This window comes from Eutrigla gurnardus (assembly GCF_963514095.1).
Source record: "Eutrigla gurnardus genome assembly, chromosome: 12".
Taxonomy (NCBI): domain Eukaryota; kingdom Metazoa; phylum Chordata; class Actinopteri; order Perciformes; family Triglidae; genus Eutrigla; species Eutrigla gurnardus.
Window position 1 is genome coordinate 7,915,968 of NC_139926.1, and position 24,155 is coordinate 7,940,122.

At 43.2% G+C, this 24,155-nt stretch overlaps 2 protein-coding genes across 3 annotated transcripts; one reads left to right on the forward strand and one right to left on the reverse strand.

Annotated features, from left to right (window-relative positions):
- Nucleotides 1-287: 287 nt before the first annotated feature.
- ccdc80 (coiled-coil domain containing 80) lies at nucleotides 288-14,238 on the forward strand. Of its 2 annotated transcripts, XM_084023735.1 has the most exons (11): nucleotides 288-438; nucleotides 928-1,834; nucleotides 1,990-2,187; nucleotides 2,886-3,355; nucleotides 4,504-4,830; nucleotides 5,888-6,044; nucleotides 7,768-7,904; nucleotides 8,981-9,132; nucleotides 10,491-10,594; nucleotides 12,820-12,903; nucleotides 13,343-14,238. In XM_084023735.1, exons 2-11 carry the CDS (start codon nucleotides 1,144-1,146, stop codon nucleotides 13,663-13,665), a joined length of 2,643 nt encoding a protein of 880 aa, XP_083879861.1. In that variant the 5' UTR covers nucleotides 288-438; nucleotides 928-1,143; the 3' UTR covers nucleotides 13,666-14,238. The 2 variants fall into 2 exon arrangements, with proteins under 2 accessions (XP_083879861.1, XP_083879860.1); XM_084023734.1 differs by lacking the exon at nucleotides 288-438 and having other exon boundaries at nucleotides 534-1,834.
- A 238-nt stretch (nucleotides 14,239-14,476) lies between these two features.
- On the reverse strand, nucleotides 14,477-22,652 carry slc35a5 (solute carrier family 35 member A5). Its single transcript, XM_084023736.1, has 10 exons — nucleotides 22,580-22,652; nucleotides 19,053-19,209; nucleotides 18,797-18,895; nucleotides 18,559-18,692; nucleotides 18,290-18,357; nucleotides 17,365-17,553; nucleotides 16,919-17,119; nucleotides 16,705-16,832; nucleotides 15,813-16,081; nucleotides 14,477-15,351 (listed from the first exon to the last, which is right to left on the reverse strand). Exons 2-10 carry the CDS (start codon nucleotides 19,177-19,179, stop codon nucleotides 15,283-15,285), a joined length of 1,284 nt encoding a protein of 427 aa, XP_083879862.1. The 5' UTR covers nucleotides 19,180-19,209; nucleotides 22,580-22,652; the 3' UTR covers nucleotides 14,477-15,282.
- Nucleotides 22,653-24,155: the final 1,503 nt, after the last annotated feature.

Consider the following 24,155-nt stretch of genomic DNA (forward strand, 5'->3'; position numbering starts at 1 on the left):
CAAAAGCATGCATTGTAATTGTGTTGTTTTGGCACTATGTAAAAACACCATTCATTTGTGCCCTTTCTAAAGATGGTCAGTAAGTTTAAATATACACCACCAGCAGTGGATTCCCCTCTTAGTCATCTGGTTCCACACCAAATCAAGGAGATGGGGGGGGATCAGGGATGTGATTTAGGGGCGTTTCTCTATTGGCTGCAAGGGAGGAACTTGACACTGAGTCTGATTATGGTCATTTCTCCTCCCGGTAATCTGACCAGCAGGGGAACAAAATGTTTAAGTTTTCTGCTTTCAGTCAGCTTCTTTGTGTGTTCAGTGAAACCTAAAACCCTCCTTTACAAACTTTGTATTTCTAACGAAATAGGTGTTGCGGAACTGAACCGACAGTCCCGGGGCAGGTCCTGCTGCCACTGCGTCGCCAAGAGTCCGGAGGCTGAGGTTTGTGTGTGTGTGTGTGTGTGTGTGTGTGTGTGTGTGTGTGTGTGTGTGTGTGTGTGTGTGTGTGTGGAAATTTCTGGGAAAACCTCCAGAGCTCAGTTTTGCCAAGGAGAACCTGTGGAGGAGCTCAGCCGTGCGGAGTCAGCGCAGTGTGCGCGTTTCTTGCCTGTGTGTCGGAGGTTCGTCCTTCCTCAGCGCGTTGGACGTAAACAATGCGGATTAAGTGGATGACTTGATTTATTTGGGTGTTAACGTAAACGCGAGTGTCTTGTGGAGATGTGACGTATAGTCCAAAACATCTCGCCGATAACGTTTCCATTGGTTTCCCCCTGAGGGCTGAGGACGTATCACCCCGTGTTGGATGATTGTATCGCAGATGAGCTGTACTCCCGGTCTCCTGGGATTAAACGGAAGTGGCATGAAGTTGTGGATATAACTGTTTACGCACAACAAACTCTTCTCTTTATTCGCCGTGTTTGTCGATTACAGAGCGGACAGTGAAGTGGCTTTCCTCGGCGGAAGGCATGCTCTGAAACTCCGCGGTGGCAGACTGACTGTTATGTGCCGATCCTGCACATCCTCATCTGGAATTCATTGATTAAAACGACTTCAAATGCGCTAAAGACGCGCCAGCAGGATCGCGGCTCCGCCACTGGATCTGTGTCTCCCCCTCACCGAGTGTTTAGCCTACTTTCTCTCGCCAGAATGCGGGGGGCTTTTGTTGTCACGTTGACTCTGATATATCTGCTAAACTGGACAAGTGACGCCGACAAACACACTCAACTTAGACGGGTGCAATTACGCAGACGCGCAAGAGTTGGACGTGCCCAGCTGGACGCAACGGACAGGGAGCGCTTCGGCGGGCGAATGCGCCCCGGGTTCGGTTCGGCGATCTCGGTGCACGGCTCCAGCAAAGAGGAAGATGTGCAGGCTGACGAGGGTGTTCCAGTTTCCGCCAGGTCCGGGACTGTGCAGGGCAAGAGAGCAAGGGGTCAGGGTCTGGCAAGGAGAGGGGTGGCGGGACCTGCTGGCCTTCCCCAACAGCAGAACGTGCTGCAAGATGAGGGCGCTCCACCCGCGAGATCCAGGATCAGCCGGATGCCCAACGGCGCCGGGTCACCAAATCTGCTGGCCAGTTTCGCAGGGAAGAACCGCGTCCTGGTGATCTCGGCGCCGCACGAGTCAGACGGCTACTACCGGCTCATGATGTCTCTCCTGAAATCGGACGTGTACTGTGAGCTCGCCGAGCGACACGTCCACCAGGTGGTCATGTTTCACCAGGAGGGAGAGATGGGGGGCAAGGTGAGGAGGATCACCACGGAGGGGAAGGTGATGGAGGAGCCGCTGGATACAGCACTCATCCCCAGACTCATGAGCTTCCTCAAACTGGAGAAAGGTAAGGGATGGGTTCAGGTCCCGAGGGAGGTGCTGTTTGTATCTGTGGTCATGACCTTTGTGTAATTCTCCAGAGACATCAACCCTGATCCTTTTCGGTCGTGGTCTCGTGGTCGTGGAAATATGACAGAATAACTGTTTGTATCCACACTACAGGTAAGTTCGGGATGGTGCTGCTGAAGAAGACCCTGCAGGTGGAGGAGAGGTACCCGTACCCCGTGAGGCTGGAGGCCATGTACGAGGTGATCGACCAGTCGCCCATGAGGAGGCTGGAGAAGCTCCGACAGAAGGGCTTCGTCCAGAAGTGTAGAGCAGCAGGCGTGGAGGGCCAAGTGGAGGAGGGCACACTCACAGGTGGGAAGAACTTTCATAATTATGGAGGAGAGCCACAAGTCACACTTTTCCAGTCTTTATTTGTCATCTACATAAAGGATCAGTTCACATACATGAAAAAAATAAATCTATTCTTTTCTCTCGTGTATCCATTCATGCAGATTTTGGTTTCATACCAGATATAGAGAAATAGATCTGTGAGCATGAAGAGAGTTGGTGAATCCAACATCAACATCTCTTTCCAGTGTTTCCTTTCTAATCAACATTATGCACAAATGTGGATGTTTTCATAGGAGCTATTTCATCAGAGGAACTATGTTTACACACACACTGAGGATTATCCAGAGTTAAGGGAACGTTGTTCCTGGAAAGAAAGGTTGCTGTCCAAAGTTTTTGCTCAATCTCCAAATAAACTGAGATAGATGTCAAGTGCCCATTTAAAACAATGATCGCAGTCCTTACAAAGTAGTCGATATGTATCAGTTAAAGTGTATAATCACCTGAAAGTCATCATTAGTTGTATTTGGCCACGCATGCGTGCACATACAAGGTAAGGTAAAATAAAAGTATAGGAAGAATAGGATTGTGATATACACAAGGAGTGGAAAATAGGTATTTCTACATATATGTGATATGATTGAAGAAAACTAGGAAAATATTGAAAAACATTGTTTTTCTTCTGTTTATCTATTGTGTCCCTTTCTGTGTTTGGGGATCAGATGCACCAGTAGAAAGAAAACTAGGGAAGAAGATCCCAAGAAAGCCCACAACCACAACAACCACAGCTGCTACCACCACAACAACTACAACCGCCGCCGCCACCACCACAACAACAACTACCCGGCCCACCACCACCACAACCAAAGCAACAACCACCACCAAACCCACCACTACCACCACCAGAAGAACCACCACAAAACGACCCACCACCACCACTACCACCACCACCACCACCACCACCACCCAGAGACCAACCAGAGCCCACACCACAGCCCAGTGGCTCCCAGCCCCCAGAACCACTGCTGATCCCGACTACTACAACCGCAGGGAGAGGGAGAGGTACCCGGCCAAAACCACTCCGGCTGGAGATAACCGCACTGACAGAGATCCAAACAGCCGCAAGCTGGTACCCGCCACACACAAACCCTCCAGGATCAAACCCGCCAAGAGGAAGAACGGGGGAGAGAAGGTGAGGTAAAAGGATTTGGGGTCCATTCAGAACAACACCAGTAATATCACCAAACACCTGTAATAAAACCATACTTGCATGTTTTGGGGGGATTGATATGATCAATTACCTTTGAGTGGCTGAACCAACATTGGTGTGTGAGTGTGTTTAGAGCAGATGCTGGTGGCCCGTTGTGTGTCATCAGTATTTGAACGAGTGTGTGAATGGTGACACGTAGCGTACTGCGTATTGAGTGGCTGGAAAACTAGAACGGTGCTATATAAAAAGTGCAGAATGCAACGCACTTTCCCACAGATGACTTGTTTTTCATGAGAGTGCGTGTTGAAGCGTTGAAGTGTCTGCATTGATCAGACTTCTATTCATCTGTCCGGCCTTGATCAGGGACGGCACTAGGATTTAAAGACGGGGGCTTAGCCCCCAGGAGGAACATACAAAACCTTTGCTTGCATCTTTTTACTACTGTATTAGAACGACACATTAACCAGTTAAGAAGTCCAGCTCGTAACACGTTAAAAGCAACAGACATCAAATTGTTCTGTTGAAGAGTTACTGTAATGGTAACTTTTAGACACATTTAAGCTGCTTAGAACCCGATTATGTAAATGTGTCTTAAAGTGATACCATATCTTAATTCCTCTCTCCATTAGATAAGCTGCAGGTCTAAATAATTGACTTTACTTACACCAATTACTGTCCTGTAGATTGGTTCAATCAGAGTGTGATTCTGCTCAGTAATGTTTCTGTCATAAAAAGAATAAACCAAGACTGGTTTTAAAGGTCACAGTGAGAACAATTTAGGGTAGCTCCAGCCCCCCTAAACTAGGCCTAACAACGTCACTGGCCTTGATATAGAGAATATAGAAAATACATGTATCTATTTATTGTAACATTTATGTGTTGAGTTTATACGACTTTGGAATTGAAGTGGTAACTCTGATGGATGTGTGGCTTGTATTAGTAATGTTAACTGCCAGATTAATTACTGTTAATTTGTGTATAAAAGGAGGATTATTTATTTTTTTTGCCAGAAAAGATTCATGAGACTTCACATTCATTTATATTGTTTTGATCAGTAGAGACAATGGAAAGGTCTTAACATAGAAGTCCTGTGGATAATTACTCTCAACTAGATATGTTTATCTGCACAGGTGTTGACTAATGAGTACGAGGACAAGTATGAACCGGGCAAGCCAACAGTCAGCGATCTGGAGGAGACCGAAACCATCACCGACATCAGTCCCACAAAGAAGATCAAGGTGAAGCACGTGAAGAAGAAGAAAAAGACTGACAAGGCTGCCAAGAAAGCAGAGAGGAGGGCAGGGAAGGCAGGGAAGGAGGGGAAGAAAAACGGAAAGAAGCTGTCGAAGTTCCCAGAGAGAGAGGAGTACCCGAAGCCCACAAAGAAGCCAACGCCCCCTCCGAAGGGATCGCTGGCCTCCTTCCTTGACTACTTTGAGACCAGGCGGCGGCTGCTGGTGAGAGCATGACATAACTCACAGTTCATGAGAGGCTCACTGCCTCTCTCGTCTGGCAAATCTCTCTCTTTCATGCTTCAGCCATGGGGAAATATAGTGGTCAGATACAGTAGCATGATGGAACTGCACTGGTCTGCCTAGTCCCAGTACACTGTTCAATAGAAGGCTACATCCAGCAGCTGGTTAGCTTAGCTCTGCATCACAGCTGGAAACAACTAGTCAGAGCCAAGTGAGCTAAGATGGTTGTAGCTTAATTTCCTGTCTGCGAGAGCGATATCAACCTTCCCATCGATCTGACTCTATTTCCCCAAAATTATCGCCTTAAACGAACTATTCCTTTAGATCACATTTCCGGCTGTCATTGGGTTTTGATTGGAAGTTTAATAGAAATGATAGTCTCTTTCTGCACTTCCAAATCCCATGTGGTTAACACAATAACACCGTTAGCCAGACAAGAAAACTAGCAGCTTGGAGCAGCGATCCGACAGAAATGAATCAGGAAACCACTCAATGTCACAATCACAAGTTCTTGACAAAATGATATGGTCCTGACTTCCACTTTTGATTAGAGCTCATGGAGGTGATCGACAGTGTTTTTTCATTTCCAACACTGGACTTAAAGACCAACTTCTGGATAAGCAATCTGTTGTTGATTAATTTGTTTATACCATTCAACAAGTCTGTGCTTTGGGTCTGAAAACACATTCACTTGTTTCCCCCTTTTATTTCCTATAATGTCATTGCTTTCTGATCCCACTGAAGTGGTTTGACTACGATCAGGCACAACGTCCGTGGAGCAGCTACCTGACAGACTGCACAGCTGTGTGCTAACAGACTGTGTGTCTCTGTTTTGCAGCTTCTATAGCTAGATTCTTATCACAGCAGTGCTGCAGGCAGGCTGGGAAAACATGCCCCATCCTCCGCCTGCAGGTTAATGTAAACACCACCTCTTCAGCACACTGTGTGTGTGTGTGTGTGTGTGTGTGTGTGTGTGTGTGTGTGTGTGTGCATTTCTTTTTTCATTGCATGATACTCTAACCTCCCTCCCTTCCTCCAGCTGATTACGTCCCCCGGTGAGGAGAACACCATGTATGTTCAGCAGCGGGACGAGTACTTGGAGTCTGTGTGTGAAATGGCCATCAGGAAAGTCTCCATCATCACCATCTTTGGCTCTCTGACCAACTCCACCATGAAAATTGACCACTACCAGCTGGGTAAGTATCATGCAGTGCGAGCACACATTTTCACGTCTCCCATCGGGTTAGAGAGGCATTCGTTTGTGATTTAAATAGGCTGTTAATTAGATGTTTGGCAGTCCTCTGAGACACCAGTGTTAAAGTGTTACAACCATCTGCAGCCATCATTGGTCCTTACCCAGAATAACTGGTCATGAGAATCCCAAGTCTCCACATTTTAGTCTTACAATAAAGAGAGCTGTAGTTTGATGTTGTTAGCGCTTGGTGAATGCTTAAACACACAGTAAGTGTAGTGCAGGGGAAATGTTACGATGTGAATGATGTCCATAATAAGAGGGAGGCCAGGAGAGGCCACATCTGCTGTCCTGTCCTCGTTTTACCTTCCTCACGTGATGTCAGACGAGATGCTTTCAGCAGAGATCGCTGCTCCATTCTGACTACTGCTAACTACTTTTATATTAATTTGAAATGTTAAATGTGACAAGAACTCACTCAATGCACTTATGAGTTTTGAAAACTTTAATAAACAGCACATTGTTTTGCTTTGCAGCCCTGTGCATTTTGAGCATTTTGATAGCATGACTCATGCATGAGGTGGTTTAGGGCGTGTTAACAGGAAATGCAGACCCACTTTGTACGGTAAACGTGTCCATCACTCCATATGACAACATGGTTTTGGTGGGATGGAATGCTGGAAAAAGTACGGAGGTGATGTCACCCGCACCCACGCATGATCGGACTTTTGTTCCACTTAGTGTAACCAGAGGTTCAGTGTGTGTGTGTGTGTGTGTGTGTGTGAGCATGTACTGTATACAAACAAGTGGCTCTTTCAGTGTCGCCCCTCCCTCACTTTCGAGTGACCTCATGGTGTTTGGGTTTTGAGTTGGTCGACAGCGTGATGTGTGAGTTTGAGTGTGTTTGTTGTGTGTGGATCGTGTCTGCCGTCTCCAGCATGTGCTGGGGTTTTCCTGACTTGATTGCTCATGCACATTACACAGCACAGAGTGGGTGAACCGACCACCAAAAAACACCTCTCTGTGGTCTGTGTGTGTGTGTGTGTGTGCATGCATGGAGGGAGTGGTGATTAAAGGATTTTGCTTGAGTTTGTATAAAAGGATAAACCATGCCAGATCTCCGTGAATAAAAGCGTGTCTTTGTCGAGTCGGTCCCTGATTTAATCGGTGTGTTTGCATTCTGCAGACTCCAATTCACCGTCATGTCAGACACATTTTTCAAATGAACATTGTTTGGAGCTGAATAATGGAAAACACATTTTACTTCTAATGTTTCGGCGCTGCATGCACACACCGTTTGTGTCATTATGGTTTATTTTTATGACTTATTATCATAATTGTTCTTCATTCTTGACTTCTTAACAGTTTTATGGAAGAGCTTTTATTTGGCAGATGTGAAAAGGGACAGTCTCATAAACAGAACAAACTGCCTCAGATGTTATTATCCCCATGTTATGTTGAGGCTTCACTGGTTTTAGTGAGAATGCTGCAGATAAAAAGGAAGCATTTTCCCCACAAGAAACATTTAAAACTAGAGATGATCCACGACACCAAAGAGAAGCTGATTACGCACCTGAAAGTATCACGACTGCATCCTACAAGGTTGCACTGCTGTCAGAGGGACAAAATCTGTCCACAGAAACATAAACATATGGCATCGCAAAGTGAAAACAGTAAAATCTCTGTCTCGCTGTCTCTTACTGCTGTGTCTCTTTTTTTCTCTCCAGAAAATGACAAGCCTATGAAGGGTCTTCGTCAGGAGGACCTGGTGAACCAGGATCTGATCACAGAACTGAGGAAGGAGTTCAGCATGACACATGACGACTTCTCCATGGTCCTCACTGATATCGACATGAGAGTCAAGGTGAGAGCTCGCCTTCGCTAGCTGTGTGTCGAAGTTAAAGGTTGGAACCTCTAAAGTCCAAGACAATGTCAAAGCCTCTGACATCTTTTGCCTGAATTTGCAGGAAAAATTGGCGTATGCTCCCACAGCCTTCATTTCTTTGTGAGGGACCCACCTTCATGTACCACATCCTCAAAATGATCCCTGAAATAGGGTGGATTGTGAAATGCCACTGGTTATATTTGATCAATATGAACATTATTGTCAACATGATTTCCCTCAAAGGTTAAAGCACTTACTCGTTTTCATGTTGCAGTGGTTCATTCCCATAAACAAACTGTGTTCCTGCTTCATTGGTGCTGTTGGTCCGTTGGTCTCCACTCTGTGTTTACAGGTTACCGTCCTTCTGCCCAACACTTTCATCCTCTCTTTCCCTTTGAAGAGGGTTGGACCTGTCTTCGTACTTCCAACCTTTGCGCCTTTGCGAAAACACTGTTTGAATTCACACGACATGACATTTGCCCCACACCTGTGTGTGTGTGTGTGTGTGTGTGTGTGTGGTTGCATGCCAGGGTAAATCAGCAGGCTGTTTTTAAGACGGACTCATCAAAGAGGCCAGTGTTCGCCTCTGTGCGGACAGAGCCAGAGACAGGGAAGTCTGTGAGCGTACGAGGATGTGGGCGTGGGCATGAGACGGAAAGTGGCAGCGAGTGCGAGGGGAGAGAGGTGTGTAGAGGTTGGAAGGAGTCGAGAGGCAGGTTCAGAATATCCCGAGGAGAGGTGCGAGAGCGTCCGTGCAGCTGTGTGAGATATTCTCAGGTTGTTTAAACGGGATGCGGTGTTACGTTTAGTTCCCAGAAGTTATTCTGAAGAATCTTTGTGATGTGGAAAAGGCCACGCCATATTTACCGACATGTTCCAAAACTTCATCACGTTGTTGGAAATACTGTCACCATTGTTTTTTCAGCAATGGGAAGCTATTTTCAGGCGCTCTGTGTTGTTTCCAGATTTCTTTTCACAGGAATGTTGATTTATTCATGGCTTCACCACATTTTGGAATCATGTATAACCGGTTCTTTTTGATGTTCTTTTGTCAGCAAGCCTATGAGGTTCCCATCGCCATGAAGGCCGTATTCAACTACGTTGACACCTTCTCCTCCCGCATCCGAGAGATGGAGCAGCAGAAGAGAGATGGGGTCGTCTGTAAGAAGGAGGACAAGCCCAGGTCGCTGGAGAACTTCCTCTCCAGGTAAGTTGGTTCTAAAGGATTCAAATGTCACCAAACGTATGAGGAAACAAAGCAAACATCACACCCAGTTAACCAGGGAGCATCATGTTAGTTGGTTTCTTTAGGTTGCCACAACAGGAAGCACTCTATTGTCTAAAATACCATTAATGTAGCATTACGTTTTTACATAATTGCAACTTGGTGATGAAAATATGAAAATAATCCCTCTCAATCATCACTCAGTGTGATGGTTTCTTCTTATTTGGCTGTGTTCAGGACTCTTCGGGTATCAGTAAAGAGCGTTTGCACCCCACATTGGGGGTCATCCCGCGGCTAATAAGCAGGGTGCAGCCCCTTCTGATTCCCAGGTCAAACCCTCACCAGCGATTCATCATCGATACTGAGCATAGACTGTATATGAGAATTCATCATAGTCATTGAGACGTCACCCTTTAGGTTGTGGGCTTTGGATTTGAACCCTTGACTTCGGCATTTTGGCCCTCTCCAGATTGGATTTTGGCCGTCGCCATCTTGGAATTTTTTCAACCAGTGAAAGGAAGTGACTAGTCACTAATTGTATTGGTTGCATGGCGGTGCAGTGGTGACGGTAGCGAGGTCGAGCCACACCCTAAAGCAAACCCTGATGTCTGTTTATTTGACTCTAAATGGACCATCATATACTAAATGAACATCATGCTGTCTTGAACAAGAGTTGAAACTAGCGAGTGAGACCACAGACTCATGTTTACAATGTTTACTGAGGTTACATATTTAAATATACATTTTAGTACTTTAAGTATACAACAGTATGGCCACATAGCATTTATTTGAACATGAATAAAGCAACTACCAACCACCTGAAAGGGCACACTGTATGTGAATATCTGTTGATTAAAGCAGTCGTTCTGAAAACCTCCTTCAATCATAGATATTGTCTTCGCTAAGTGTTTTTCCGAGGAGTCAGAATTACTGTGTGGTCTCAAAAGGCTGTTTCCGCTTCCATCAAACAGCTGTTGTTTTGCTCAATAATCAGCTGGACTACAATTCAAAGCGTTTGGTGAATTGCGACAGCTGTCCTGTGTGTGTTCCACGGATATTAAAAATAACATAAAAAGTGAATCATTGCAGTCACATACTTTCCTGAGATGTCTAAAGCAGACAGGCTGTCTGTTGTTGCCATGGAGACCTGAATTTCAGCGTCAGATCACAGTGCATGCATCTGGCAGGTTTTTGACCCTAATTTGGGGTTGTCACCCTCTGGCAGTAATAGTATGGCAATATGTTGTTGTAGGGGCACAAACTCCTTGCCTTCGCACAGCGCTTTCACTGCTGCACCAAAGTGCCACTTAAATCCGGGTCGAAACGTCCTGTGATTGCAGGTTCCGTTGGAGACGCCGCCTGTTCATCATCTCCGCCCCCAACGATGAGGAGTGGGCCTATCAGCAGCAGCTCTACGCCCTGAGCAGCCAAGCCTGCAACCTCGGTGAGTCACCCGAAATCAATGTGTCACTTCGCCCCAAAACGAACCTGGGACTGGTGAATTAGCTCACTTTCCTGGGGAAAGGATTTTAAAAGTATACATCTCAGAAAACCTGCACAAACCTGTACCTTTAAATGTGTGGCCGTCTTTACTCTGATGTTGATGTTACGGCACCATTTTTACTCTTTGGTGAACATTCAATCTGTGTGGCCACCGCTGTGAGGACTTTCTCCTATGGAGTTGTTTTCTGTTCTTTCTGTGTGTGCTCAGAAAGTGGCTGCACTCGTACTGACTACTCTTTCTGTGCTCCAAACTACTTCCTGTTGTTGCAGCCAGACTAAAAAGCTAAAAAAGAAAGTTTCGCTTCCTAGGAAAGATCTACCTGGAGCAGAAAATATAGTGACCGTAATCATCTTTGTGTTGTCTTTACCCGTGTGTCCTGTCATTGCCTGCACATTTGTTAGTCACATAAAGAAGTTGATTATATGGGATGTTGGTGCATCCACCCCGGATATCAGCACCTGTGTGTGTGTGCATGTGAACAGATGGATGTGCAGAGGGATGCCAGACAGAACTGGCAACGGGCCGTTCTCTTCTGTCTGGGCGGTTACAATTTCTTCTCCTTCCCTGACGACGGCCTTTTCAGCCTGCCAGTTAGTCAACTTTTCCACAGTTACTTAAATGTTATTACCGTATATCTCAAAAAGAACTTTATCTAAACTTTGCAAATCTCAACAGCCTGATGCGTCGGACAGATTTATGTAAGATACGTGTGAACTTGAAATAGCCCACAGTGAACTCCACTTCTCAGTAAAACCAAATAACTTCTGTCATCTGGAGTTTCTCCCCTGCTTGAACCTCGTGCTCTCGTCTTGTTTATAGGAATTCAAGATTTCTGAGGATTTCTCCCAGGCTCCTACTTCTTTCAATAGCTCCCTCTCATAGTGCTTAAGATTGTCAGGAACATAGATTTATTTGTCACATTTATGCCTTTGACTCTTGCACCTTTCATTCTTATGATGACAGTCCAGGAAGAAATTACCACAGTTTAACTAGATCTTAAAGGGCCAGCGTGAAGCATTTTCTATTTGCAGAAATGGAATATAATATTCAGAACTATACTTTCTTTAGTGTATAATGAGCCCGTCAGATGTTGATGGTTTTGCACTTTGCGACTCAGGTTATCGCCGTCTTGGAAAGGGAGGAGAGAGCAGAGGGGGAGTGGCTTTGTTGCAATCTGCAACCTCACAGATGCCTCTAAATCCTATACATTGTCCCTTTACGACTTCAGTTGAGCCTACTATTTCAACTTACTGTATCCTACTGCGACACTGCACTCTAGATGCACTCTGAATAAGAAAGGATCGCAAAGATGCAACTAGGGGTTCGCTTTAACTAGGACAACTTCTGGGTTGCGAAGTTTAAAAAAATAATTTTCCTAGTGCTCACCCTCCTCCTGCCGAGCCTGCTTTGTCTTTTCAGCCCAGTCTTTTCAGTCGACTCATTAATATTTGCATCTGCATTGGAGGCGGGACATTTTCAGGGATGTTAAGTTATTTTTAATATATCTAAAGGTGTCTTCCCCAAAATAGTTCATGATGTCTGTACTAAAAAAAGCCATCATTCATACGTCTCTCATAAAATGCGCCTTACTAGAAACTGTGACGTCAGCATGCGTGTCTGTTCACTGTTTTTCCGTACGAGTCCATAAGGGGACTGAACAAAAAGGCTTGTCTTGCTTATCAGCAGACCCAGACCAGGGTCTGTGAGGACTTTTTTCCACTCATGTGTTGCTCTGGGCTGAGTTGGCAGCCATGGCCGTTCCCTCCCTCCTGGCCCAGACAAAGGCCTGTCCTGCTGACTGGGCTGAAGGCCTGCGAGGTTTGATCCTGGTATTCAGCACTTGGCTCTCACCAAGTAAAGCCTGTGTTCTCCTGTGTTTAATGTGGGCTTTCTCGCTTCAGAGGAAACAGCTTTTTGGCAGGACTCTGTGGACCACCACGTTCTTCTCCCTTTACCTAGAACTCAAGGCTACAGTGGTTCCAATAATGAGCTAAATAATAATAATAATGAGGGGTGAAATCTGCTTGTATAAGCAGAAGGACTGGTTGATTCAGTTGGTTATTGCATACACGATGCACCGGTTTAAGAACTCACTTTTACTGTAACTTATTTGCCTCTTTCTGATGTGTGTCTACAATGTGGTTGTCGTTGCCTTGGTAACGTAGGTCTGAGGCACATCGCCATTCTGAAGTTGGTTGGCACGGACGTGGCGGACATGGGCGGAGTCTTGGAACTCTATCCTATTAATGGTAAGATCTTTCTCTCATAAAAGAATGAATGGAAGTGTGGTTCAGGCACATACTAAGACATGTAACACACGCTTCGTATTAACCATGACACTCCATACAACCTCATAGCTGCAACCATGTGTGCATGTGGCAGGGGACTCACAATCAAAATATGAACTATTTCCTTCATTTCATATGAACTGGAAGGTGTTGCTCAACAGAACTATTAGCAAACTTGACTGGGAAAAAGGGAATGGGTGTAAAGGTTATGCAAGACTGTCAAAACTAGAGGCCTTTCCAGTTGAATGAGGTTGTTCAGGTTTCTGCTTTTGGCATTTGAGCTCAGAATGTGACGATACAGCAAATGTTAAACAAGTCTGCCAATGAAAACGTGGCTGTACTCTCTCCTCTGTAAAAATAAGAATACCTCATTCCTTCACTGAATCTCTGCTGCATCCAGGGAGTGCTACTGTGGACCGTGAAGGGCTGTCAGCCAGCCTTGTGAAGGACATAAGGAACTACTTCCAGATCAGCCCAGAATACTTCTCCATGCTGCTGGTGGGGAAGGACGGCAACGTGAAGTCCTGGTACCCTTCGCCCATGTGGTCCATGGCTATCATCTATGACCTAGTAGACTCTATGCAGCTACGCAGGCAGGAGATGGCCATCCAACAGTCGCTGGGCATGCGCTGCCCTGAGGACGAGTATGGTGGCTATGGATACCATCAGCATGGATACGAACACGGTTACCAGGACAGCTATCACCAGGGCTACGGTTACTAACCCCTCCGTTTCCCTTGCAGCCGACGCTTGGCACGGCCCTCTTCCTTTGACCCTTTTTTAATCTTTCCTACCAATACTCCACCAGGCAGTCGGCTCTGATGGAGTGAGGTCCTTGAATGTTTTGTAGCACTTAGTGAAAGCCTCAAAACTGTTGCTTTCACCTTTCCAGATCTTTGATATATATAGCATAGTATGCTGCAAGTAATGGTAATTTGCAAGGGGCTTTAATCAAGGCCTGCTAGTCAGTAAATGTGTAGATGAGCCTGGAGGTTCAGAGATCTGTTGCAGACTAAGTTTTTGTTTTGTGGATTTGTCATTTCGGACTTCAAACAAAGAGTGTTTGCACATTATTATATTATCTGTCTCCTTCACTTGCCTCCCAGATCAAATTTACATATTCATTTTTATCAGCACAGACCTTTATTTTGTAGATAATTGGCTAAAATGAAACGTATATGTATTTATTGGACATCTGTTGCATTTAAGGTGCAGTTATCGATGATTTCTCTTTTGTAAAGTTTCTTATTTATACTCTGTTGTGCTATATGAAAAATAAACATTTGTTTACTACCAGTAATGGTGTGTGAATTGCTTGCTGTGCACAGTATATCAATACTCAAAGTTTCAGTCTATAACTTCTGCATTGCAAGAATCCCTTAAGCTACATCTCCTCCTAGTGGCCTAATGAGGTGGTGAAAGGAAATGCTTACCTACAGTAAATGTATGCTGTACTCTCTGATTGCCAACCGTTTAGCTGTCATCCCTGCTACTAATATTTAGACAAAATGAAAGCACTTTTATGGCACAAGAGTAATCTTAAAAGAAATATATTTCACAGTTGTACTACATCAACACTCCACCATGTGACCGAAAAAAAAGCAAGGTTCAAGGCCAAGTAACACAACCGAGAGCCACATGACCGTGCTTTCAGATATTCAGGCATAGCTGGTAAATTCTGTAAATGCTCGTGGTTCTGGTTCATCTTTAAGAAAATACATTAAGTGAGCAGAAAACACCAGTTCTGTTGTGCGTGTACATCTCATTTACGAATTTGTACTGGAACGTGGTGCTTCAGTTTTCCACACTGTTTAAATATTGACCACAGATTGCCAACGGTGCAAACAACAATTAAAAACCGTATAAAGCGTTATACAATCATAAAACATTTAAACCATTTATCAGATAAAACTGAAACGTGGCTGCTGGTCATTAAACCCATCAATCACCTGCAAGTAGCTGCACATACAACAGGAATCAATAGAAGAAATAAACTATCCATCACAGAAAGCCATGATTCCCAGATGGCAAATACAGTTACCCAACACACACACACACACACACACACACACACACACACACACACACCAATGTGTTACTGGTCCCTAATTAATGACAGCACTCATATACAGACAGGCACATATTTCATAATATACACAATAGTCTCATGAGTCCACACAGTCCATCAACACTGTCACGGCTACCCGCCGACAGTCATTTAAATAACCGCTTTAACGGATGGAATCTGCGACCAGGAGCACAAGTCTTTACTGCGACTTCATATATGCAGCAGTGAAGAGAAAGTCCTCTTCTGTCTTGTAGGACAGCCATTAGTCAGTACTACAAAGACTCCTCCTCAGATTCACTGTCTGTGTTGGGCTTCGTCAGGAGCTCCAGCTCCTCGCCGTCCTGTGACGGGAAACACACAAAGAGAAAATCAGAACGCATGCAAAACTGAATCCAACCTGTGTGCAAAAAAAGGTATTTACAAGATAAATAAACGTTTACTTTTTGAGCTGGACAAGGAAGCTACCTTGACATCCTGCTAACTCCAGGACAGTGTCCTCATCAGGCCCCCATGGGGATGTGTCCTTTTTGATAGCTTCCTCTTTCAAAATCCAATAGACTACTCTGACCTAATGAAATTACGTGAGGTAATGCACCAGCATGAGTTTGAATGCTGTTTTCATAGCTGGGAATCATGTTTCCTCCTGCACTGAAGCAATCACATTTTAGAGAAACGTGAGCCGAGTTTCCTATGGAGAACTTGGTATGTGCGTGGGAGGAGAGGAAGGGGCTTTACATGGGGGTTCGGTGAGTGACGCAGTGTGAGAAAAGCTAAGTGAAGATTTGTGAGTTTTGCTCCCTACCCCTCTGGACCTCTCGAACACCTCTCCGTTGATGACCCGCAGTTTTTCCTGCTGCAGGCTGTATTCCAAGTCCTTTGGCCGGCTGGCGTTGTAGATAAAGATGGCCAGCAGGACCGTGGGAGCCTGGAGGAAGAAGTCCAGCGAAGGGTGGAAGTCGAAGAGGAAGAGGGAGAGGGCGGTAACCAGAACTGTGGTGATCTGGCCTGTCAGCACGTGGAACATGTTGTCTCTGAATTTCAAGATGAAGGCCACGAATAAACCCTGGGCAGCTGAGGAGAGACAGAGAAGAGTGGGAGTTATTCAAATGTCCAATTTAAATATATATCATCATATACTCCGAGAAGACTTGGCACACCTTAATGATGTTTACTGATTCTAATAACACTGTAGCTTTCATTTGGAGTGAGTTATCTGATAGCCATCCTTACCATATAAAAAAAAGCATTGGCCAATTGCTCAAAAACGTACAATTACCCAAAAAGTGACCTCTGGAAAGCTTGGTCTTGAAACCTAGAGACCAGGTTTTGCTTCCTATGTCCTACCAGGCATCAGAGTTGGTTCCTTGTGGTAATAACCACAACCTCTCCATATCACAAACATGACCATTATCTTCTCTTAAACAAGAGGAATGGTTAGACATTTTAGGATGTATCCTTTTGTGTTTTTTTTGCAGTGATTGATACCACCATCATACCTATCTGTTTTTTACCTGGATCTGTCCAAAGATAAAAAAAAAATAAAAAAATTCCACCTAGCACCACCTCAAAACCTCAGGTTGACAAAATGAAAGCACAAGGGCATCAGAACAGCAAACCCGTCGTCGTTTTGGAAGTAACTGACAAATCATCTACATTGTCATTTAGGTATGAGGACTTATCCACTGTTCACTCACCAGTGACCATCACGAGAAACAGGGAGTAGACATTATGTCCATGGAGGAGGCCACAGTGCACAGTGAGGCCTCGTGCCTCACTGCCGAGCCCGAGGATCAGACCATTAAACACCACGCCGAAGGCATACCTGCAAAACCATGAAGCAAATGACTAAGATCAGCACTGAATTTAGACCTGTGTCTCCTGTCTTATTATGTTCTTCACAAGTCTCACAGTTTACTATTCTGGATGAAGATGCTCTCAGCGAGCTGGTCTCCTTCTTTGAAGATCTTCTCATTGTAGATGTTGGCCATGGCGGAGATGAAGCACTGGAGAAGGAGGAGGACGTGACCCACACCCAGAGACCGAAGCTTCTCCACGATCCTGTCCCTCCAGGCCTGCCCGGGCAGGGAGGACACCCACGACTCACTCGCACTGTGGTGGCAGATGAAATGCGAACAAACATAAATAAAACATCATAACTGAGCCAGACAATAGTCTCTCACTGCAGCAATCATTGAATTATAAACGCTGATGTAGGCACCAACAAGAATAAAGAACGCGTGGACTAAAAACGTAGACCTCTCGGGTTCTGCTGCATCTAGTTTGATCATTTTTTGTTTTAAGCTGCCCATCGGCAGAGCTAAATCTAAATCGGCACTCTTCATTCATCGTGTTACCTGCTGTTCCTCATCTGCTCCAGCAGCTGTGTGTAGAGTAGGCAGGAATTAGAGGGGGTGGAGAGGGGGTTCGAGTGGAGACCTGCGACAGCTATGGAGTTTTGGCTACCCCCGGATCCGGTTGTCAAGGAAACAATGGCCAGGAAGAGGATAAATAATGCTGCCCATTGAACCCAGGAGAGTCGCCTCCTGAAAGAAAAGATGAGAAACTAATATTACAGTGGAATCTGTGCTTACATGACGCTATGTTTACTATAAGGAGAATTACACGTATGAACTGATGAGATATCTAATCTGATGAAAAGGTGTACCAATTAAAAAATGACAACTGAAAAGTGTTTCATTAAATGTTGAGAAGGTGATTCTATTCAGAAACACTTTGTTATATTGCTTGAAATCCTTGTAACAAACCAACAGCAATGAATAAATGAAATGCCCCGACATAAAAAAAAATGTCACCTGTGGGTGGCAGGACTGTAAAAACCCCATCCAATTAAAAACTCTGCCGATCTCGAGCACTCGGTTGGCGTTCTAGAGGAGCAGCGGTCTAAACGAAGGGGGCGGGACTTCTTTGGTTTGGCGATACGTTCAAAGTCAAATTGTCTGTGGTTTTTACAAATCACCTACTCTGCCTTTAAGCTTAAGTGTGAATTTGCTTAAGCACATCATTAGAAAAGTACAGAAAACCCAATTTAAATAACTGAACTACTGAAGGCAAGTTTTCAGGAAAACACTCAAGATATTTCATTTAATTTTCTTCTAAACAAGGCACATAAAGACAAGGGATGGAAAGCAACAACATAAAACAGGGGATAAGATAAAGTGCATCAACAGATGCACACTCATCACCTCTCATCTACAATCGAGCATACAATCGTCCTACTGAAGAACAAAACATTAGAGGGTTGTCTACTGAGCCACTTACTTCAGAACAACTCTGAAGAGTACAGCTGTTGTCAAGATGACAAAGTTGGAGAACAATACTGCCATGGCCTGGGAACAAGAGGAGGAACAGCTTGTTCAGAGAAGAAAACACAGCATAACAACTGCACTAGACACAGAGCCTTTGGGCAGGACATTTCATGAAAGCTAGTATATGAGAAGGTGAAATCTACATCTACATAAACCTAACACACACAAACACATTCCCTTTAGGTAGTGGTCATATAACTTCATATTTTAGTGTTTACTAACAGGTTGCAGGTAAGTCATCACATAGAAGATGATGAGGTTGTCGAGGAAGTAGAGGAAAGCAGGGATCGCCCACTTCAGGGCGTTGAGGAAGGAGGAGCTGGAGGAACAGCCCAGCTCTCTGCATGACCGTCCCTCTGAAGCGTGGGGGGAATAGAGTAAATAAACATATCATCACACACCCACACACACCCACACTCACAAGCAAACACACACAGACAGCTGTGACTGGAGCGCTTACCTCGGACTATGATCCTAACTGACATCGCCAGACAGAAGAGCAGTTTGAGCAGCTCAGAAAGTAGATTGACGGATGCAGGGAGGAAGTCATACTTGTTTGCTGCAAATTGATCGCAACGGACAAAGTCAACAAGACGCACAACACACAGAAACACATTTTGTAACATGTTTTTAAAGGTGTGCTGACACGAAGACAAGCTTATCACATCAGCACAGTAACTCTCTGTGGGAAACAAAAAGTAACATCTGTCAGTCACCAGCATTGGCAGAGAATTTAAGCAGCAGGATGCGACTGGTCCCCAAAGTTACAAAGCCCAGGCCGAGGGCCAGAGTGTAGGCCGACGAGCGGGAGCACCGCCTGGTGGGGAGATGGCAGCACACCATGGCTCGGACTGGAAGTGAAGGTAGTCAGACCTGTTTTAAAACACACACACACACACACACACACACACACACACACACACACACACACACACAGTGCTGGTATCAGTATCAGCCTTACTTAGGTATCCTGAGTTTCAGTATCAGAATCCACCTAGTAAAAAGAAATAGTGGTGTATCTCCATTCAACAATAATGACATCAACACAGCCATTGTCAACAGCTTAAAAGGTCCCGAGGCTAAAAATCGCTTGGACTATCGTGATGAAAATTATACTGGCTTTAAATGGTGGGGTGAACATTTACCTGAAGTGTTTGTATGTGCAAAAAAAACATTTTTTTTTTTTTTTTTTCTCCAGGAGCTGTTCGTGGGCTATTAACACTCTATGTCTATGTTTAATCATTCTTAGACTTGGCAACTTAGTGGCTCCGTCACAGTTCACTATTGGGTCATTCCGTGTCATTTCATCAAATGCCTCCCACCTGACCATCTCAGAATGTCCTGAAAAAATGTGAGTACAAAGACACACCTGTTAATAGGACAAATCCAAAATATTAGGTCTCTACTGTCAACAGTTTCCTCATGAAACGTCATTGAATGAAGGGTAGTTTAGACGGTTTTTGGCATCATACTCTGAAAAGCCATTTTTAAACGGCATTATCTGGAAAACTATCTCACCTGTGGCCTTCAAAATTTCTACAGTGTATACCTGTTACTAATAGCCTCCAGACATGGAATATCGGGGGTGTAGCTCAATGATAACCTAGTATGGTAGGTAATTAAAATGAGGCTTGTTGAAATAAAGTAGTACATTTGAAGAGTGGCTGAGCTCCCATTTTTACAGATAAAAGACTTCTATCACTTCTGCCTCCATCTCTGGGGTTAGCTTAAACATTCTACAAAATATGGTCTCTCTTACATTATTAGTTTCACAGATATTAAGGCTCAAAAATGGAAGTTAACACATCTTTGCCCAACTTCAGAGTCATATTCCAAAAAACTGACAACACTTATCAGGTCCAAACTTACTTTTTTTGAAAGATCATATTCTTGTTAAAATCATATTAAAAAATCAGGAGGGTGTTTTGCCTCGTTTTGTCGCAGTGATTTTTTAAAATCTTGATATTGGTGAGGTTTTTGTGGCTGGTTTTGGTACTGCATGTCCTAATAGCCTACCAGTAAACATCACAGGAGGGCAATTCAAATGTGTTTTTTACCATTTACCAAAGACTTACATGTGCCTAAATGTTACTGATAAATTTAGCCTCACGAAAACATTAAAATGGATCACAGTTGTAGTTACAGAGGCAATAAGTCCTTGAATGTGAGTTAAACATGGTGAAAGCAGCTTTTAATGTCTTAAACCATGAACAAAAATAGCATAATATTGAAGACTGTACATTTTGTCATACTTTAAGTATATAAATACCACAACCAAATCAAATAATAATCTTTATTTGAGCATAAGATTTTACATTACAGTAGAAAAGTCTCCAAAGTTTGATATTGAATAACAGTTTGTCTCTATGCTCACTGTGAGGGATGACACATTTTTCATCTTTTAGATCCAATTCCTTCGTCACATTCATTAATTCGGCAGTCACTTTACAAATTGTCTAATGTACATCTCTGCTCTGTTCTGCTCATCTTTTTTGATGGCATACATGCGCCCAGTTTCTGTAGAGGGAACGTCAAATCTTGCAATTGTATGCTGCAGTGGGACATTGCACATCTTCTCTTCTTGGCCAGTAGAAACTCTTGGCAGGGCCATGTGGGTGCATGAATTGAACCAGTACATCTTCATCTTGATCTGAAACATCTCTGATACTTCCTATCCACCATTTCTGATCATAACTCACATATTGTCTCATAGTGAGCATAGAGACAAACTGTTATTCAATATCAAACTTTGGAGACTTTTCTACTGTAATGTAAAATCTTTATGCTCAAATTAAGATTATTATTTGATTTAGTTGTGTAATTTATATACTTAAAGTATGACAAAATGTACAGTCTTCAATATTATGCTATATTTGTTCATCACATTCAAGGTTTGAACTCACATTCAAGGACTTATTGCCTCTGTAACTACAACTGTGCTACATTTTAATGTTTTATCAGTAGCATTTAGTCACATGTAAGTCTTTGGTAAATGGTAAAAAACACATTTGAATTGCCCTGCTGTGATGTTTACTTGTAAGACATGCAGTACCAAAAACGGCCACAAAAACCCCACCAATTAATATAATAATTTACTTCCATTTTTGAGCCTTAATATCTGTGAAACTAATAATCTAAGAGAAACCATATTTTGTAGAATGTTTAAGCTAACACCAGAGATAGAGGCAGAAGTGATAGAAGTCCTTTATCTGCAAAAATGGGAGCTCAGCCACTCTTCAAATGTACCACTTTATTTCAAAAAGCCTAATTTTAAGTACCTACCATACTAGGTTATCATTGAGCTACATCCCTGATTTTCTATGTCTGGAGGCTATTCGTAACATATATACTCTGTAAAAATTTTGAAGGCCACAGGTCAGATAGTTTTCCAGATATTGCTGTTTAAAAATGGCTTTTCAGAGCATGATGCCAAAAACCGTCTAAACCACCCTTCATTCAATGATGTTTCATGATAAAACTATTGACAGTAGAGACCTAATATTTTGGATTTGTCCTAGTAACAAGTGTGTCTTTGTACTTTGTACCTGACATTCTGAGATGGTCAGGTGGGAAGATTTTCAGAAATTTGATGAAATGACACGGAATGACCCTATTGACAGTTCTTCATTATCCATCAACACGCTCCACGGATTACATTTTTGCCAGTTTATTAGGTACAAACTTGTTGAAACTGTGTTTTTACAGTGTGTTTACAGTGTCAGGCTGGTCTGACTGAGCTTTTAGGACCTCAGTGATACTGTTGCAGTCAACACAAACTGATTCAAGCTCAATATGACAACGACAAGGCTGCAAGGCCAGACTATTTCAACGTTAAAAACGTATTTCCAATCCTAGCTTTTCAAATGTGAACTATGACTGCTTGTCTGCTTTGTAAATAGAACATTTTGGGGATCAAACGAAACAAACTATGAACACGTCGACTTGGGCTCTGATAAGTTGTATTGGGCATTGTATAGATTTAAGGAAAACAAAATAACAACAGACAAAAATCCAGTATTTGTTGGCAGAGACGTAAGTGAATCGGGTCTCACGGAGTTTCCAGTAAGAATTGGAGCAAACAGTCTGAAGAGCTAGCATCATCTGCAACACAAGCGTCGCGTTTCTGCGAACAAACACGTCATGGAAAAGCAACTCTCTTATTCTTTTAAACATTTCTACTCATATTGACTCAGCGAATCGTCAACACGAGGTGAAAATGAAACAAACAATTGGTGCCACTTACTTTGTTATTCTCCTTTCTTTTTAGGCATAGCTGAAGCGTAGCTCTTCCTGTTTAGTCGGCGCAGGCGTACTGGCGCAGGTGCCGCGTGACGTCATCCTACACGCACTGTGCGTGCGTCCGTGACGACGATTCCTCTCCGCAGAATATCGATTATCCAATCCCACCGGAGAAGGTCCGTGGTATACTTTCATTTAGTCGCGCAGTGTTTTTGTGATGTTTAAGGCTAAATACAGAGCGGAGGTACAACTGCAGTAGATACAACCAGGGGTGGAAGAAGGCCAGCGCAATCTGATTTAAGTACAATACAAAAGTATATGTTTTTTGTTTCAAATACAAATATATATGAGGTAGCATCAGAGTATAACAATGTGCAAATTCACCAGGGTTCAGAGTACAGGGTACAGAGAGCCCAGAATCCTAATTAGTGAGGTATTAATGTGTAGCCTTTATCACTTTAGTATATAGCTGATGAAGTTTGATTTAATTTTTACTACTTTGGAATGTATCAGTTGATTTATATTTTATATTGACCAAAGTAAGTGATGCATTAGAAACATTGGACAAAATGCCTAAAACAAGCGGTGGAAAGTAATTATAGTACTTTTACTCAAGTATTGTACTAAAGCACCATTTTGAAGAACTTGTAGCCTACTTTACTTGAGTATTTCCATTATCTGCTACTTCACACAGCTTTTGAAGCTGTACTTCTGACAGCTTTTGTAACTTTTAAGATTCTGATTAATAATACAATCAACAATGAATCCTACAATTATTAATTATGGATAAAGATGAGACTTTATTGTAAATTCACAAGCTATATTATAGTTAAAATGAGCTCCAACTTTACCAGCTGCAACATTAATATACATGTTAATGCAACTATAATATACATAAATGTACTTTTGGACTGATATGCAGAAGTCATTTTTTCTATTCCTGAAGGAGCATTAAGGCATAATGACATAGTCTATGAGTGTTGACTGTAAATAGACTGTTAATGCTGTACAATTTCCATGGTGCCTGCACTGTTTCCACTACTTATTACTATATTTGCTCCACTATATTCACTTGACAGCTGTAGTTAATAATTGCACATAGACTGTATGTCCAAAACATATGATCAACTTGATGTTGATCGTATGTTTTGCTACAAAGTAGTATGAAGTAGTTCAAATTGGCTCCATGACATTACCAACACTGCTGTAATTAAAGAGTAACTTCACCCGGATGGTGTGCTTCATCACAGCTGGGTGTGGTCACGATTACTCCAGATTACAGAGCACATACCTTGATATTTTTAACCAAAGCAGTACAGTTTGTACTCTATAATAAATCAGTAATAATAATAATAATAATAATAATAATAATTCACAACAAGAATCGGTATAATGGTGGAAGCACTTTATCAACAAATACAACAATACATTCTGTATGTCTCTGATAACCAGTGAAATCTTCCAGAACAGGGATGATATACTGTTTCTACTTGGTACAAGTACAAGTCTTTGTGCTGCAGTGCACATGAACTGAGTTGAGATAAGGTTGACAGCCGACGCTGTAACAAGAATTATATGAT

Bases quoted from the DNA above. Each gene is read 5' to 3' on its own strand.
- ccdc80 (XM_084023735.1), top strand. From the start codon at position 1,144: ATGCGGGGGGCTTTTGTTGTCACGTTGACTCTGATATATCTGCTAAAC. The intron at 4,831-5,887 runs GTGAGAGCATGA...CCCTTCCTCCAG, and splicing joins AGACCAGGCGGCGGCTGCTG to CTGATTACGTCCCCCGGTGA. The intron at 6,045-7,767 runs GTAAGTATCATG...TTTTCTCTCCAG, and splicing joins AATTGACCACTACCAGCTGG to AAAATGACAAGCCTATGAAG.
- slc35a5 (XM_084023736.1), bottom strand. From the start codon at position 19,179: ATGGTGTGCTGCCATCTCCCCACCAGGCGGTGCTCCCGCTCGTCGGCC. The intron at 18,896-19,052 runs GTGACTGACAGA...ATCAATTTGCAG, and splicing joins TAAATTCTCTGCCAATGCTG to CAAACAAGTATGACTTCCTC. The intron at 17,554-18,289 runs GTAAGTGGCTCA...CTTTTCTTTCAG, and splicing joins CTCTTCAGAGTTGTTCTGAA to GAGGCGACTCTCCTGGGTTC.